At 42.9% G+C, this 17749-nt stretch overlaps 1 protein-coding gene across 1 annotated transcript; it reads right to left on the bottom strand.

Moving 5' to 3' along the window:
- Window positions 1-10112: 10112 nt before the first annotated feature.
- Window positions 10113-17516, bottom strand: LOC115067346 (adenylate cyclase type 10-like). Its single transcript, XM_029554976.1, has 4 exons — window positions 17453-17516; window positions 12029-12154; window positions 10745-11017; window positions 10113-10497 (listed from the first exon to the last, which is right to left on the bottom strand). Exons 2-4 carry the CDS (start codon window positions 12126-12128, stop codon window positions 10256-10258), a joined length of 615 nt encoding a protein of 204 aa, XP_029410836.1. The 5' UTR covers window positions 12129-12154; window positions 17453-17516; the 3' UTR covers window positions 10113-10255.
- Between the last annotated feature and the right edge of the window lie 233 nt (window positions 17517-17749).

Here is a 17749-nt window from a genome sequence, read left to right as displayed (position 1 = left end):
TATCTTATCTTTGGAGGTCAGAGGAAAGGCAGGCTGCTTCTCAGCAGAGTTTGTTCTTCTTGACCTCAAAGGTCAAGGTGCTTATCAGCTAAGTTCCCTTTTTCAGGCTCCAAAGTCTGTAGGTCCCTGTTGGGGAGAGGGGGGCTGCTATTTGGAACCCTAATATATTTTATCTTATTTGTGTGTGTGTGTGTGTGTGTGTGTGTGTGTGTGTATGTGTGCATGCATGTGCATGTGTATGCAGATACCTATGGAGGTCAAAAGAGGGTGTCAGATCCCCTGGAGCTGAAGTTACAAGTGGTTGTGAACTGCTCAACATGTATGCTGGCAACTAAACTCTAGCTCTTTACAAGAGCAGCAAGTGTTCTTAACCCCCGAGCTATCTTTCCAGTCTTGAGTCAGTGCCTACTTTTCTTTAAAAATTTTATTTTTTATATGTTTAATTGTATTGCCTGCATGTGTGTAAGTGCACCCGTGTCATGCAATGCCTGCAGCAGTCAGAAGAGGGCGTTGAATCCCCTGAAACTGGAGTTACCAATGGCTGTTAGCTGCCACGTGGGTGCTGGGAATCAAACCCGGGTCCTCTACAAGAGCAGTCAGTGCTCTTAACTGCTGAACCATCTCTCCAGCCCCAAGCACCTAATTTCTTAAACGGCCCTATGGTTAAGCTAATGTACACATCTGTCAGGCAAGAAGCATGTTGATTCAGAAGTAGGCACTGCTTCAGAGGAGACATTTGTGTGCATGTGTGTGTCCCTTGATTGTGTTTTTCCAGGCAAGGACAGCAGGTGCTATGTCTCCTTCTGAGCAAGGGAAGTAGAATATTATGCTACATATTATAGGCTAATTAATGATTACCAATACTTAAACAGTGCTTTACAGCTCATATAGTATATTCATATTATTGACACAAAAGCACAACTCTCATCCCAATGGGGTAAAGAGATAGTAATTTCTGGAGCCAAATATGAGTGCACCCATGTCGTGCAATGCTGCAGAGATCAGAAGAGGACATTCAATTCCTCTGGAACTGTAGTTAAAGAAGGTTTGTAGCCGCCATGTGGGTGCTGGGAATCAAACCGGGGTCCTCTGCTAGAACTGTCAGTGCTTTTAACCACTGAGCCATCTCTCCAGCCCCCCAAAAAACTCATTTTTAATGCTACTAACACTTAGATGTTTGCACATGCATCTTTAATCTCTACGTATCTGATTATTACTAATCATAGTTGGTTACTTTCTGAGATCAACCTGAGCATGGATATAAAATCATCAGGTATATTTCAGTGGTAATGTATTTCACTTCTACTAATTAACATGGAGCAAATTTTTATGTTTCTTCCTCAAATATAACTCATTTTTTTTTTTTAAAAATTGATTTTTTTTTGTATTTCATACAGTACATCCCGATCTTATTCATCAAAATAACCACATCCCAAATGGCACCCTCCCATAGTCTCCCCTGCCCCCACTGGAGCCCATATACTATGTAATCCCTGTTACTATCTACTGTGTTGTCGGCGCCCCCAGCCATTCCCCAGTGTTTGTCCATCCACTGAATCTAGTCAGCCTATCTAGAGATCCTTGTTTTAGGAAGATCAGCTCTTCCTCATCTAGCAGCAATCAGTTGCCAATATTCCTTTAGATAAGATTCAGGTCTGCTGTTCATTTTCCCAGTTCTATGCTGGGTTACTGTCTGGGAGTTTCTTGAGCCACCCTGGGCAATGACTCAAAGGAAGGTATCTCCTGTCTGGTGTTGTTTCTTGTTATGCAGCTTTTAGCTATACACATGGACTCTTAAAGAATTATATTGATCCCTTTAATCTTTGGTTATACTTTCATTTCGGGTGTTTAAGACCATACAGTTGGCCCAGATAAACCAATTTATTTTTACTCTTTTTTTTTAAACACTTGGCTTTTTTAATTTTTTGTGTATGAGTGTATTGCCTGCATGTATGTGAGTGCATCCGTGTCGTGCAATGCCGCGGAGGTCAGAAGAGGGATTCAGATTCCCCTGGAACTGGGATTAAGGACGGTTCATAGCTGCCATGTGGCTGCTGGGAATCGAACCCGGGTCCTCTGTAAGAGCAGTCAGTGCTCTTAACCACTGGGCCATATCTCCAGCCCCAATTTTTACTCTTAAGTCATTTGAGGATCTGTTCCTTGGGGGTCACATGAGCTTGGGAGGAGCCCTGGCTCCTTTCTACATTACTAAATGGTTTTTATCTCTTAGTCACAAGATGTTCAGTCAGAAACAAAGGTGGGCAAGGGGTGGACATTTAGGGGTTAAAGATGGCCCAAGAGAAATTATAAATAGGCTATGGATCTGCAACATTCCAAACTCTGCATAGTCATTGAAGTGCTAATCAGTTGGTCAGCCTTATAGAAAGATCAGTCCAAGATGCAGGATTTTTCTGGGAACTTTCATTCACAATATGGATTTCCTCTCTTATTTCTGCAACAATTCTACAAAGTCACCCATTGTGTAAGAAGGGAAATTAAAACTTGTTAAGTGATTTAGTCAAGGTCAGACCACTGGTAATGGAGCTAGGGCATCATTCCAAGTCTTGAGACATTAAACTCAGTGTGCTTTGTACCATAAGTAATTCTGGGAGATCTTTTTCCTGTTCCTTATCATTTGTGGGTAGTATGGTATTAGAAATCTTGGATCAGATCTGCCAAATGCATTGAAATTCCCAGGGCTGCATATTTCTCTTTGCTTGAGCAACTTTCTTGTAAGAATATGAAACTTCTGACTATCAGTCATAATTTATATCTTTGGAGGGTTGATCAATCTAAGTGAATCACAGCAACTCATTTTTACAAGGTGCTGGTAAATGAACCTGTTTAACTCTTCATAACTTTTCAGGAGACTCACAAAATATAATAGCAGACTGTGGTATTTATCATCCTTTAAAATATATTTTGTCAGAAACACTAGTGTGTTAGCTTTCTGTTACTCTATTCAATACCTGACACAAATCAATTTATAAAGAGAATAGATTTTTGGAAGGTTCAGTTCATAATTTCCATTCATAATCAACTGACCCTACTGCTTTGGGTGTGTGGTGAGGCAGAATATTATGGCAGAAATGTATAACAGCCATTTACCTTGTGGCTAGGATATTAAAGAGTCAGAGGAGGAGACCAGTGTCCAACAATCCCCTTTGAAGTTGTTTTCAAGGACCTAAAATTTCTAATTAGGCTCTGCCTCTTAAAGATTCCACCCCATGGGGATGGAGAGATGGTGGTTAAGAACACTCTTGCAGAGGACCCAGGCTAGGTTCCCAGCACCTACATGACTAACTCCTATCCATAATGCCTGTTCCAGAAATCCAATGCCCCTTTCTGGCCTCCATGGGCATTGCATGCTTGGGTGTACTTATACATGCAGGCAAAACACACACATTAAATTAAAAAAATCCCCCCTTCCCAATAAAAGAGTCCTGTCCTCAGACAGAAGGCATCTTCCTGAGCTCAGCTGTGCCCACTTGTCAAAGATCATACCTGGGATTCATGACTGTTGATGGCCCACATAGAAGGAGGGCAGGGAGAGTCACACAACCTTTGCCTTAGTATCCATCCATACCTCTTAACCTGATGGTGGGCAAATCAACCCTAATTGGACATGGCTTTGGGGAAAGGCTAGAGTATATACGCTGGGGAAGACTAAGGGAGGAGGGTGCCATTTATATGACTATGGGAAAGTCTCATATGCTCAGGTGAAGACTTTCCAGTGTGGCTTTAGGTACTTAGGCCTTAGGGAACACCCATATTACTGTAAGTGACTCCTCACCCACTGTTCTGTATGTAAGCCCAATAAGCTAATCAGTTCTATGGAGTGCACTTTGGGGAAATCATACATTGGTTTGTTGTTTGGACCAACGGAAGAGGGGGGTGGATGTTGCTTACATCTCCTCTCCAGAAGGAATTTTGGCACCACACCCTACCCAAGAATGCCATGCTAGTGAAACTTTATCACAGGGACCTTTACAGGACATTCCCGATCTAAACTACAGTAGCTGGTAAGAGGTCTGCAGATGTGATTACTTAACAGAAGAGAACATTTTGAACTCTGCTACTTTCAACATTACTCTACTGAAGAGTGTTTGCCAAGAAATTGCTAAGTAAACCAAGTGGTCTTGGCATAGAAAAAGTTCTAAGAAGATGAGGGGGTTTAATAGACAGTCAAATCAACCAAACCTTAACATTCAAAACAAAAGCCAGTCTTTACACCATTAACTGTTATAAATCTCACATGAATTAGGGAATTAAAATTAAATGTAAGATATGAAACAAATAGAACACAAATAGAAGAAAACACATTCATATATTTATTATCTGTGTTTCTGTGTGACCGTGTGTATGACTCTGTGTGTGTGTGTGTGTGTGTGTTTATGCGTGTGTTTGTGGGATTCCTGGATTGCTATGTGGATACTGAGATTCAAAACGCTTGTCCTTATAATTGTGAGACAAGTGCTCTTAATTATTGAACCATCTCCTCAGCACTGTGAAGTGTTACTCTTAATACAGAAAATATGTGAAAGATACAGTTCACCAAAATTGTAAGTAGCTGATTAAAACATGTGGAAGTATTCATCACAAAAAGTCAAACAAGTGCATGTTAAATATACAGAGATACTTTTTACCTGCTCAGATTGGCTGGGGATGTAGTCAATATTCTATGATGAGGACTTTAGCAATATATATTAAGTAGCATTTGTTTTTGTGTAATTTTTTCTCACTATAACAAATACCTGAGTTAATCGACTTATAAAGTTCTGTGCTTTATTTTGGTTCATTTTTGGAGGTTTCAGTCTATGGGCTGTGGTGAGTTCACATCAAAGTGGGGGATGGGTGGTAGAGGGAAGCCATCTATCTCATGACCAGGATTCAGATGAGGAGAAAGGGGTTAGGTTGCCACTTTTGCCTTTCATGCTGTTTCACTAAATTTTCCCCTCCCCCTTCTCGGAAGACTCACACCCGTGCCCACTGAGGCCCCAGGGCTAACAAACTGACATAAGACATTCTATTTGGGTTTTATATAGCTATACTGCATTTGAGAGGGGGTGACTTATAAAGACATGGATTCTTATAGCCTTTTTCGTTTCCATATTTGAAATGCATGTGCCATCTGCCTCCTGCCTGCTGTCCTTGCTTGCTGTTCGCCCGTGCTCAGTATGGTGGCAGCTCCACCCCATTTTCCCAGTGTGCTCCACATCACCCATACTTGCCCTGGATCAACTATAGCTTTTTGGAGGAATGTCCAGGATATAGATGCCCTCCTCAATGACCTATACACTTCCTACCAGTGAAACTCTTAAAGGTTGCACTGTCTCCCAGTAGGACCATGGGCTGAGAACCAAACTTTTAACACCCAGGCCTCAGGGGACATTCCAGATCCAAATTCTAGCAGTTTTCAATTTAATTGACTTCCAAGAACATTTCCTGAGAAATAGCTAGGACACATACAATTTTTTTTTGTCTTTTAACAAATTTCTTTAAAAATGATGACAATAAATGACATTCTACATTCCTTCCTAGGTAAAACTTTCCTGGCTCAAACATTTTAAGGTAGGCAGCAAGAAATAACTTTAATTTTCCTTTCATAAGCAAATTAACCTTAAAAGATTTTGCTCATCAGATTAACATTTATTGAACAGTTGTTAATGAGAAGCTAAAAAGTTTACTGTATACTGTATTAACCTTGTCAGACTGCCACCATATATTATATTCTAGGTGGTTTAAATAATAGAAATAAAATTTTATCTTCTCACAGTTCTTGAGGCAGAGAAATCCAGGCTCGTAGTAGTCAACTTGGTGGGTGAAGGCTCTCCTCTTGATGGCTACCTTCTCATTGTGCTACTTGGAAGGGAGAGAAAGTAAGCTCTAAGGTACTTTTAAAAGACACTAATTCTGTTTTGTCAGTGTTCCACCTTTATGATATCTTTCACTGTTAATTACTTTCTTACTCTACTGACACACTGGGGATTAGACTTGTATGTTAGATTTTTCTGTTATCAAGTCAATACCTGAGGAAACTTAACAGAGGAGGAATTTATTTTGACTCACATTTCAGAGGCTTCAGCCTGTGGTAGGCTGGTTCTGCATTTCTGGGCTTGTGATAAGGCAGTCCACCATGATGGGCGGATATTGTGAAACACAGCTAGGCAATGCATGGTAGCCAGGAAGAAGACCGGTAACATGACCCCTGACATAGAAACTACCAGATTTTTTCTATATGGTAATCAGACACTGTCTGACAGCCTGGGGGATAGAAGCCCACCGCCACATATAAATAAAACATACTATAAACACCTATCAACAGAGGCTTTTGCTACTGCCTCCACACTATAAATCTTCTAGTTTTTCCCCTTATAAATTGAGCTGTATCACTAAACGTGGCTAGAGCTATATCACTAAACTTGGCTAGAGCTATATCACTAAACTTGGCTAGAGCTATATCACTAAATCTGGCTGAGCTGTTTTCACTTTGTCTAGTGCTGAACTGTTTCACTGCGCCTGGGACCAGCCTGTGATCAGTCTCCCCTGGGGCGGGGGTGGGGGGTGGGTGAGTGGGTTCGTCTCTTGTTTCCCTTGTCCTCGCGGGTCGGTGGCCAACGACCCACGTACACGGCGAGCCCCCCGCAGCTGGCCAGAGCTTCCTGCGCTTGACACAGAGCCCACCCCCAACCGCCTACAGAGCCTGCGTGCAACCGCCGCCCCCCGGAACCACCGACCTGTAGCCGCCTACACCCGCAGCCAGCCAGAGCCTCCCACAGCTTGGCACAGAGTCCCCTACAGCTTGACACAGAGCCCGCACTGAACCGCCTACAGAGCCTGCCAGCACCCGCCTCCGCCCGGACCACCTATCTGTAGCCGCCTACACCTGCAGCCGGCCAGAGCCTCTCACAGCTTGGCGCAGAGCCCCCTACAGCTTGACACAGAGCCCGCCCGCAACCGCCTAGAGTCTGCCTGCACCCGCCGCCACCCGGACCCGCCTATCTGTAGCCTTCTACACCCGCAGCCGGCCAGAGCCTCCCACAACTTGGCGCAGAGCTCCCTACAGCTTGACACACAGCCCAACCTCAACAGCCTACAGAGCCTGCCTGCACCCGCCGCGGCCCGGACCAGCCGATCTGTAGCCGCCTACACCCACAGCCATGAAAAAAGAGAGATTGTGACCCCCTGCCCGGCAACATCACACCTTATTTGCCAAAGCCCTGTGTGGCCAAATCCTCTCTGGAAGTAACAGTGACAATAATTCTGCTATCCCACCATGGACGTGTGCTGCTGTTTTGCCCCCGCCCCCCAGGGCACTTGAAGCCTTCATGGTCCAGATCCACTCCTTCTAGAGTTTAATCTCCAGACTTCCCAGGAGGAGTTGCGGTTGGTTAGGAAGGAAGCAAGTTTACTTAATAATCCTTGGGATTTTGCCATCTTCTTAACTGTATCTATGCCCAAAGTTTTGAGTCGAACGTCCACTATGAAGTGGTGATAAGGAATGAAGTCTCTGTTTCTGCAGTGGTTGCATCGATGAGCGCTTTCTTCCAAAAACTGGGCACATTTCAAATGCAGGACTTTATTCTGGTCCTTGAACCAGAGCTCATAGGCTGTTTTCTGCATCACAGGTCTACAGAAGCGAAGGATGTGGCACTACAGAAGCGAAGGATGTGGCACTCCATCAACTCACCCTCCATTTCATGGAGTTCTTCCTCCTGACAGTGAGCTGAGAAGAACAGGAAAGGTTTTTCAGGAAGGCAGTCAACAACCAATCAGCTGCTGGTACTTGACACAGATCACCTCTTTATTTCTGATAGATTTTTTTAATTGCAGTACTCGGGATTGAACCCAGGACCTTGTGCATGTTAGGCAAGTGCTCTATCCCTGGACTGTATTTCCAGTCCCCTCAGCTCTTTAATCAAGGCGTGCCTCTAACCAAGGGAAAATACCGACATTTTTTAGGCACTACTCACCCAACCCTTCACTGGGCCTCAAGGCCATGGAGCGATAATGTACCTCAAATGTGGACACATTCTGTTTTAGGGCCAATTGAAGATCCTTGCTATTCCGGAAGCAATCAAAAACATTTGATTTCACCTGGGTGGCCAGGGCCCTTTTCATCATCTTCATGTTCCAGCAGGGGAGAATTTCAAACAACAGTTCTGTTGTCAGACCAGTGATGGCAGCGCATCTCACCAGCTTGACACACAGCCCGCCTGCAACCAACTACAGAGCCTGCCTGCACCCACCAATGCCATGATCCCGCCGATCTGTAGGCGCCTACACCCGCAGCCGGCCAGAGCCTCCCACAGCTTGGCACAGAGCCCCCTACAGCTTGACATAGGGCCCGCCCACAACCGCCTACAGAGCCTGGCACCACCCGCCACCACCACAGACCCGCTGATCTGGAGCCGCCTACACCCGCAGCCACGAAAAAAGAGAGACTGAGACCCCCCTGCCCGGCAACATCACACCTTATTTGCCAAAGCCCTGTGTGGCCAAATCCTCTCTGGAAGTAACAGTGACAATAATTCTGCTATCCCAGCTGCATCCCAAGCTCTACACTGCTCTTTCCCATGGACCTGTGCTGCTGTTTTGCCCCAGCCCCCCAGCGAACTTGAAGCCTTCAAGGTCCATATCCACTCCTTCTCCTCCAATAGGTTGGGTTTTTAAGTCTTCAAGGTCCAGATCCACTCCTTCTAGAGTTTAATCTCCAGACTTCCCAGGAAGAGTTGGGATTGGTTAGGAAGGAAGCAAGTTTACTTTTAAATCCTTGGGACTTTGCCATCTTCTTAACTGTATCTATGACCAAAGTGTTGATTCGAACGTCCACTCTGAAGTGGTGATAAGGAATGAAGTCTCTGTTTCTGCAGTGGTTGCATCGATGAGCACTTTCTTCCAATAAATGGGCACATTTCAAATGCAGGACTTTTTTCTGGTCCTTGAGCCAGAGCTCATAGGCTGTTTTCCACATCACAGGTCTACAGAAGCGAAGGATGTGGCACTCCATCAACTCTCCCTCCATTTCATGGTGTTCTTCCTCTTCACAGTGAGCTGGAAAGAACAGGAAAGGTATTTCAGGAAGGCGGTCAGCCACCAATCAGCTACTCTTAATTGACACAGATCACCTCTTTATTTCGGATAGATTATTTTTCCTTAAATTCTAGTTCTCGGGATTGAACCCAGGACCTTGTGCATGGTAGGCCAGTGCTCTATCACTGGACTGTATTTCCAGTCCCCTCAGCTCTTTAATCTAGACGTGCCTATAACCGAGGTAAAATACTGATATTTTGTAGGCACTACTCACCCAACCCTTCACTGGGCCTCAGGGTCATGGAACGACAATGCACCTCAAATGTGAACACATTCTGCTTCAGGGTCAATTGAAGATCATTGCCATTCCGGAAGCAATCAGAAACATTTGATTCCACTAGGGTGGCCAGGACGCTGTTCATCATCTTCATGTTCCAGCAGGGGAGAATTTCAAACAACAGTTCTGTTGTCAGACCAGTGATGGCAGCGCATCTCATCAGCTTGACACAGCGCCCGCCCGCAACTGCCTACAGAGCCTGCCTGCAACCACCGCCGCCCTGGACCTGCCGATCTGTAGCCGCCTACACCCGCCGATCTGTAGCCACCTACACCCGCAGCCGGCCAGAGCCTCCCACAGCTTCGCGCAGAGCCCCCAAGAGCTTGACACTGAGCCCACCCACAACCGCCTACAGAGCCTGCCCGCACCCACCACAGCCGTGGACCTGCCGATCTGTAGCCGCCTACTCCCGCAGCCGGCCAGATCCTCCCACAGCTTGGCGTAGAGCCCCCTACAGCTTGACGCAGAGCCCCCTACAGCTTGACACCCAGCCCGCCCGCAACCGCCTACAGAGCCTGCCTGCCCCCACCGCAGCCGCGGACCTGCTGATCTGTAGCCGCCTACACCCGCAGCCGCGAAAAGAGAGATTGAGACCCCCCCTGCCCGGCAACATCACACCTTATTTGCCAAAGCCCTGTGTGGCCAAATCCTCTCTGGAAGTAACAGTGACAATAATTCTGCTATCTCAGGTGTATCGCAAGCTCTACACTGCTCTTTCCCATGGACATGTGCTGCTGTTTTGCCCCAGCCCCCCAGGGAACTTGAAGCCTTCAAGGTCCAGATCCACTCCTTCTAGAGTTTAATCTCCAGACTTCCCAGGAAGAGTTGCGATTGGTTAGGAAGGAAGCAAGTTTACTTTTAAATCCTTGGGACTTTGCCATCTTCTTAACTGTATCTATGCCCAAAGTGTTGAGTCGAACGTCCACTATGAAGTGGTGATAAGGACTGAAGTCTCTGTTTCGGCAGTGGTTGCATCGATGGGCACATTTCAAATGCAGGACTTTTTTTCTCTTCCTTGAGCCACAGCTCATAGGCTGTTTTCTGCATCACAGGTCTACAGAAGAGAAGGATGTGGCACTCCATCAACTCTCCCTCCATTTCATGGAGTTCTTCCTCCTCACAGTGAGCTGGAAAGAACAGGAAAGATTTTTCAGGAAGGCAGTCAACAACCAATCAGCTGCTGGTACTTGACACAGATCACCTCTTTATTTCTGATAGATTTTTTTAATTGCAGTACTCGGGATTGAACCCAGGACCTTGTGCATGTTAGGCAAGTGCTCTATCCCTGGACTGTATTTCCAGTCCCCTCAGCTCTTTAATCTAGGCGTGCCTCTAACCAAGGGAAAATACTGACATTTTGTAGGCACTACTCACCCAACCCTTCACTGGGCCTCACGGCCATGGAGCCATAATGCACCTCAAATGTGGACACATTCTGTTTTAGGGCCAATTGAAGATCCTTGCCATTCCAGAAGCAATAAAAAACATTTGATTTCACTATGGTGGCCAGGGCCCTGTTCATCATCTTCATGTTCCAGCAGGGGAGAATTTCAAACAACAGTTCTGTTGTCAGACCAGTGATGGCAGCGCATCTCACCAGCATCTGCTGGGAAAGGCTCATGCTATCCAGCTGGACCAGAGAGGTTTCTATGGGTGAAAAGCCACACAATGGGGAACTAATTACCTATCATTATTTGATGCATTATCGACATAGACAACTGTCCAGCACTATAGTTCTTGTTTGTAGAAACCTAGCTAAGCCAAATCAAAAGAAGTAATTTCTTGGGGCTGGAGAGATGGCTCAGTGGTTAAGACCACTAGCTGTTCTTGCAGAAGACCGGGATTTGAATCCCAATACCCACATGGCAGCTAACAGCTGTCTGTAACTCCACTTCCAGGGGATCCAACAGCCTCTTCTGACCTCCGCAGCTTTGCACGACACGGGTGCATTCACATACATGCAGGCAATACACTCATACACATAAAATAAAAATAATAAATAAAATATTTTTTAAAAAAAGTACACAGCAAGAATAAGATTGATTTCAAAGTGTTTGATTTTGTGCTAAAGGGTGACAAGGGTGTGTGAGGGGAGGTCACAGGAGGTCATTGTAGTCAGGTCTCCCAAGCCTGTGCATTGTAAACATCTCCAGATGCCCCTCCTCTGTCTTCACTGGTTCTTCTTTTTCCTGGACCTGCCCAGCAACAAGGTTTCTCTCTATCTGTCCCAGAGATTCATTTATTCCCATGAGAAACATTATCATCTCTATAGCATTAGCAAGTGTCAGAGAGGCCATTGCTCCGATCCCAACTTTCACTTTTTTTTTTAAGTGCGTGCTGGGGATCGAACTCAGGTCTTCATGCTTGCACAGCAGACACTTAATATTAACTGAACCACCTCCCCAGCTCTTTACATTTCATTCTTTTATGCATTTGAACAGGCATTTGTTCAATCTAGAATAGGCACAGAGAGAAGGAAGCTCCTAATTAGAAGTAGGATACCCAAGCACACTGTGGAACCTTCTGACCACCTGGGGTAATACGAAACAAATATGAATCGGGCCCATGCTATAACCTTTCTTCTCTTTGTGTAATGATCCTAGAAGAGGCAAAAGTAGAATCTACTGAAAAAATGAATGCAAGTTAAATTTTCTTTACCTTTTAAAGATGCTGGAAGTGACAAACTTTTTAATCTGACACCACTTGCAAGGTTACAGACTTCTTTATGTCCCTCAGCACTGGAACTACAAAAGTTCATGTCTTTTGTTGGCCTAACAAAATTCTCTATGGGGAGATAAGAGGGAAGAAAAGTTGAGAGCCTGCTATGTAGGTGCTGAAAACTGAACCTGGGTCCTCTGGAAGAGCATCCAGTGCTCTGAACTTCTGAGCCATCTTTCCAGTGCCCAGCAAGTGGATAATTTTAAAAACAGGTACATTAAAAAGTTTAGAAAGCAACACTCTTTGATTCTAAAGCATTTATATTCAAGGTTAATCTTCTCCAAAGATATATGGAATGTTTCTTAGGCTTGCACACATCTCCTTTAATCCTTCAAATTTTTGTTTGGGCTATGTATCTAGCTCAGTGGTATAGCACTTAACTAGCATATGTAAGGCCCTGTGTTCAACCCCCAATACTTCATTTTTTAATTTTTGGAAAAGAATAATCTGTCTTTTAAGATTTGTTTCACCAGATCTTTATTTACTTGAAAACATTCTTGAATAGAAATTTGAGCAAACAAATTCTCAAAACAAAGATAATATCCCAAAGTGCTGTTTCTGCATGCCAGAGGGCATCCACTAGACACTAGATTTTCTATCTGATTCTATACCAGAAAGGTTGGCTGTCTTTTTTGGGGGGCGGGTCTTTTTGAGACAGGGTTTCCCTGTAGCTTCAGCTGGCCTGGAGCTTGCTATGTAGACCAGGATGTCCTTGAACACACAGAGATCTGTCTGCCTCTGCCTCCTGAGTGCTGGGATTAAAGGTGTGTGCCACCATACCTCACTCTGGCTACCACTTTTAAAATGAGAAAATAGTTTATGAATGGTTGAGTTCCAAGATATCTCATTAGTGCTTACTGGGTAAAATGAGAAGTTCCACTCCAGTGATCAAGGCAAAGTGAAAAAGGAAGGATAAGCAGCCATACAAGCAAACTGGTGCCCCTGTATGGCAGGAAAGCAAAAATATACCCAGAGTGCCCCTCAGCAATCTCTCAACACCTTGCTGGAAGCAAGCATTGGGTAACAAAGCAATCTCTGAAAATAAGACTAAGAAATCCAGCACAGTATTTAATTTTCTTGTGCTCCAATAAAGAGAAGTGGTTCGTGTTCAAGACAACCTACAGTGTACACATGGTACATTGGGAAACAGTCAAAAGTATGCAGATCTCCTACTATTTTTAAGCATCCACTTTAAATTTTATTTATTTTTGACTTTATGTGTATAACTGTTTTGCCTGCATGTGTATATGTGTACCACATGCATGCAGTGCTCAAGGAAGCCAGAAAAGGGCATTGGATCCTCTGGAACTGCAGTTATAGAGGGCTATAAGCTGCCATGTGGTGGTAGGAACTGAACCCAGGTCCTCTGCAAGAATGTTCTTAACTGCTGAGCCATCTTTCTAGTCCCTTAAGCATACAGCTTAGATTAGCTAGAATAAATAAGAAATTGCACCTAAAGCCTTTCATTTTTTTTAGAATATTTACTGCATTTTCCTCTTAGGCCCTACTCGAACACCCAGTAAACACCCAATGTACCTGTAGGGTCCTGTCCTTGGTGTTATTTTCCATTTTCTCATTCACACCTATATTGAAGAACCTCTGCATATTGGTTGGCTCACGGCCGATTAAGTTTAAGTTTCAGCATAAATCCTTCTCCCCGTACCTACAATCCACTTATAAGCTGGATATTGCTACTTTGCTGTTTCTCAGACACAATATTTCTAAAATGTATGGAAATCTGCTCTTGAATAGGCTTACTGAAACCTGTTCATCTTTCTATGTGTTTTATTACATCAGGGCAGTACCCAATTTTCCAAGCTGAAATCTTTGGAGTCATATATATTGTTACATTTTCTTCACTTCACATTTACCAAGTATTTTTGCTTTACTGTTAAATAAGCTCTTGATTTTTCTTTCCTCAATTCTCATCAATGCAAATCTAGCCCAAGTAATCATTTCCTTCCTATTACTGCCTCCTATTTCCTGCCCATCCCCAAATGTGCCTAAAAATCAGCCCAAACAAATCTGACCTGTTTGCTAATGTCCATTGACTCCTAAAATATAAACTAATAAAGGCCACGCTATTTCCCATGTTTACAGTCTTGATTTTCACAATGTTTGTTTGCCCTTCTTCCCTTGCATACTGCATACTTTGGATATAATTAACATTGCATACAACTCAGACACTTGAGTCTTGGTGTTTTCTTTCTTCCACCACAAGCTCTTCCTTCTGCACTTCTTCATTAATTACCCACTGCTCACCTTCACCCTCCCCCCACTTTTTTTCAGCTCTGGGGATTGAACCAAGCACCACACACAGGAAAGACAAACACTCTACCACTGATCTTCATCTCCAGTTATAACTCCCTTCTTTTTGCTTAAATGTTAAAAATTACTGCCACGTTTTATAGTGGCTTCAGAGAAAGCTGTAGACCCAGGATGGGGACAGGATTTAACTCCTAGTTATGCCCACAACCACTGGTGAAATTCTACATTTATCAGTAGCTTCAATTGTTGCTGCAGACCCAGGGGGTGGACCAGTCTTGAACCAGGATTACCTGCCACGTTTTATAGTGGCTTCAGAGAAAGCTGTAGACCCAGGATGGGGACTGGATTTAACTCCTAGTTATGCCCACAACCACTGGTGAAATTCTACATATATCAGTAGCTTCAACTGTTGCTGCAGACCCAGGGGGTGGACCAATCTTGAACCAGGATTAGCACAACCCTCAGACCTCATCAGAGAAGTTTCTTTGTGCAGTGGATGGTGGGTAATGCAGAAACTCACAGCTAGTCAAAGTACAGAGAATGAATGACTGTGGAGTGCTCAGCCACAAATGAGACATCTATACTACACCCACTCCTCAAGTCTCAGGGAACATGGAGGACGAGAGAGAGGAAAGATTATAAGAGTCAGCTGCTGTGATAGAACACCCTAACAAAAGCAACTTTAAGAAACAGAGTTTACTTGGCTTACAATTCCAGGCAACAGTTCATCACTGTGGGGGAATCAAGACTAGTCACATCCACAGTCAAGTGGAGGGGGGCAGTGAGAGCGAGAGAACGAGAGTGAGAGAAAATGTCTCTTCTTTTACACAGTCCAGGACTCAAACCCAGGGAATAGTGCTGCCCATGTTTAGTCTTCCTACACCAATATATACAATCAAGACAATCCCTTAGACATGTCCATAGGTGAATGTGATCCAGATGGTCCCTTATAAGACTCTCTTCACAACTGATTCTGGATTGTGTCAAGTTGATAATTAAAAAAAATCATCATCAACTTCTCAGGAAGGAAATCAGTCAATATCTATCAAAAAATTTAAATGTACATATTCTGACTATGCAATTCTGGATCTAAGAAATTTATGCTTACACGTACTTGGGCAAAAATTATACAAGGATGTTCACTGTAGACCTGGTTGTAAGTGTGGTGTGTACAAAATATCATGGCCAAGCTTGCTTTGTTCCTCTCTGTATACACTGCCCTTCGGCTAATTCTCAGCTTAACCTGGCTCAAGATGGCTGCCTCACCTCTCAAGCTTTGCTTTTCTTTTTGATACAGGGCTTCATGTAGTCCAGGCTGGCCTCAAACTCAGAATCTTTTTGCCTCAGTCTCCTGGGTGTCGGGGCTACATAAATGTGCCATCACACTGGCCTACAAGTTAATTTGTGAAGTAAAGATACAGAAGAATGGGCATGATAATTATTCAGTAATCATTAGGTGCTATGGGTGTTATGTGACTTAAAAACTCAACAGTCTGTTAGAGAGAATGAACATGCATTCAAATAATCACAACATAAAGAGTTACTTTCATTCAAAGTTTCTTTAGTAGCAGCTGATTATAAAGTCAGCATCACTTTACTGAGTCTACTTTCCGGATTGTAGCAGCAAAAATGACAGTCCAACAAGGAAAGGATAGGAAAACATGGCCATAACTTAATGTAGGCAGCAGGTGAAAGTAAGACCAGAGAACACTGGGTAGGCTGGCCTCTGGCCAAGTGATGATGACAACGAGTTTTAAGTCAAAAATTAATGGCATTAGAATTATCTAACATGATTTTGAATTATGGACGGTTATAATAAATCAAGCAAAAAATCCCCTCAGATTGAGTGATTAAGTGAATATTTTACATGGAAATTACTAATAAACTAAAAACATTTCTACACTCTAATTTTCCTTTAAAAAAGAAGTCTTATTCTAGCAATTACATAAAATATGACATGTATGGCAGCTGAGGATGAGATGCAATCCGTGGTTTTTCTGATCATGGTAGAAAATGAAGTGAAGCATTTAATAATACATGTGTAGTTTGTTTCTTCTAGTACTTTACAGTCTAATATTATTCCTACTATTGATAAGATATAAGTAAGATAATGGAATGTCACCTCTATAATATCTTTCATTTGGAGATGTTAAAGCATTTGTGAACATTTACCAATTCTGAATGTCCTGGGCAGATACATCAGAGAATTGGGGCACAGAGAAGGTAGAACAACTGAAGGTCAACTGATAAGTCAATAACAGATCTGGAAAAGGACATATATTCTGGTTCAAGTCTTTCTCTCTCTCAATCTCTCCCTCTTTCTCTCCCTCTCTCCCTCATTTACTTGAACATGAGATCTTCCTGCCTCTGCTTCCAGAGTGCTGGGATTTCACAGGCTTGTACCACCATGTCTACCCCTTCTCTAACTTCTAAGTCCTACCTTATAGTGAAATGTTTCTTCTCTTAAATGATCTCTAAGTTGTTTATCTTTGATGTTAAATAATATATGACTAAAAAGAATTCAATAATCATAAAATGAGTTTAAATAATGAATAAATAGAACTAATTTGTTTCTATAAAGATTCTAATCTTATTTGTTAGAACAAATTGAGAAAAAGCATTACTAAATTGTATATTTGCCCATATTTCCTCCATATTTCTATTTTTCTATGTCCTTAATCTTCTCTGCAATGCAGCTATTTTAATAAACATAACAAATGTTTTATTGGACATCAGTGAAATAAGCAAAACCATAACTATCAATTTTACCTCTACATTCTACAGGGAATTAAAGTTGCAATAAAGTCACATAGTAGCATGGTACACTTAATGGTTATGTGTAAGAAAAAAATTACTATATCAAAAGACAAATTTAAGTATTAAGAACCACATAAAATGAAAAATCTCTTTAGAAATCTATCCTACATTTCATTAAAAAGCTGTTAGTTTCTGATAGTAGCTTTGATTTATTTTAGAACAAGAATCATTAATTCCAAGTAGAATTTAGTAAGGTTGTGAATAAAAACATTTTAAAGGAAGCAATTACACATTAAATTTCAATCAGTGAAACCAATGTGTTTCTTCCTAAATGCCTACCTGCGCATTGGCTTTCCTTCCATGCACCATGAAAAGTACCCTTCACCACACTCTAAAGCCAACCTAAAACAACAGAAAAGCAGTAACTTACTAAAAGTTGTTTCTGATTTCTCCAGCAACTTTTAAAATCATTTCACTCATTTCATGTAATAATTTTACATCTCAATATAATTTTTTTTCAGTAGATGCCCAATCATATCACAATCTAGTGCCCTTATGATGACTATCCTTAGATGAGGATGCTAAGACGATTCTACTTGAAGGTGATATTAAGTGTGTTAGTGGTCCTGATCGCTA

The sequence above is a fragment of the Nannospalax galili genome, unplaced genomic scaffold (assembly GCF_000622305.1).
Source record: "Nannospalax galili isolate Female #2095 unplaced genomic scaffold, S.galili_v1.0 scaffold1346, whole genome shotgun sequence".
Taxonomy (NCBI): Eukaryota; Metazoa; Chordata; class Mammalia; order Rodentia; family Spalacidae; genus Nannospalax; species Nannospalax galili.
This window is presented reverse-complemented; position numbering and strand designations above follow the sequence as displayed.

Bases quoted from the DNA above. Each gene is read 5' to 3' on its own strand.
- LOC115067346 (XM_029554976.1), bottom strand. From the start codon at position 12,128: ATGAACTTTTGTAGTTCCAGTGCTGAGGGACATAAAGAAGTCTGTAAC. The intron at 11,018-12,028 runs GTAAAGAAAATT...TTTCACCCATAG, and splicing joins ACTTCCAGCATCTTTAAAAG to AAACCTCTCTGGTCCAGCTG. The intron at 10,498-10,744 runs GTGAGTAGTGCC...TGTTCTTTCCAG, and splicing joins GAGGCCCAGTGAAGGGTTGG to CTCACTGTGAGGAGGAAGAA.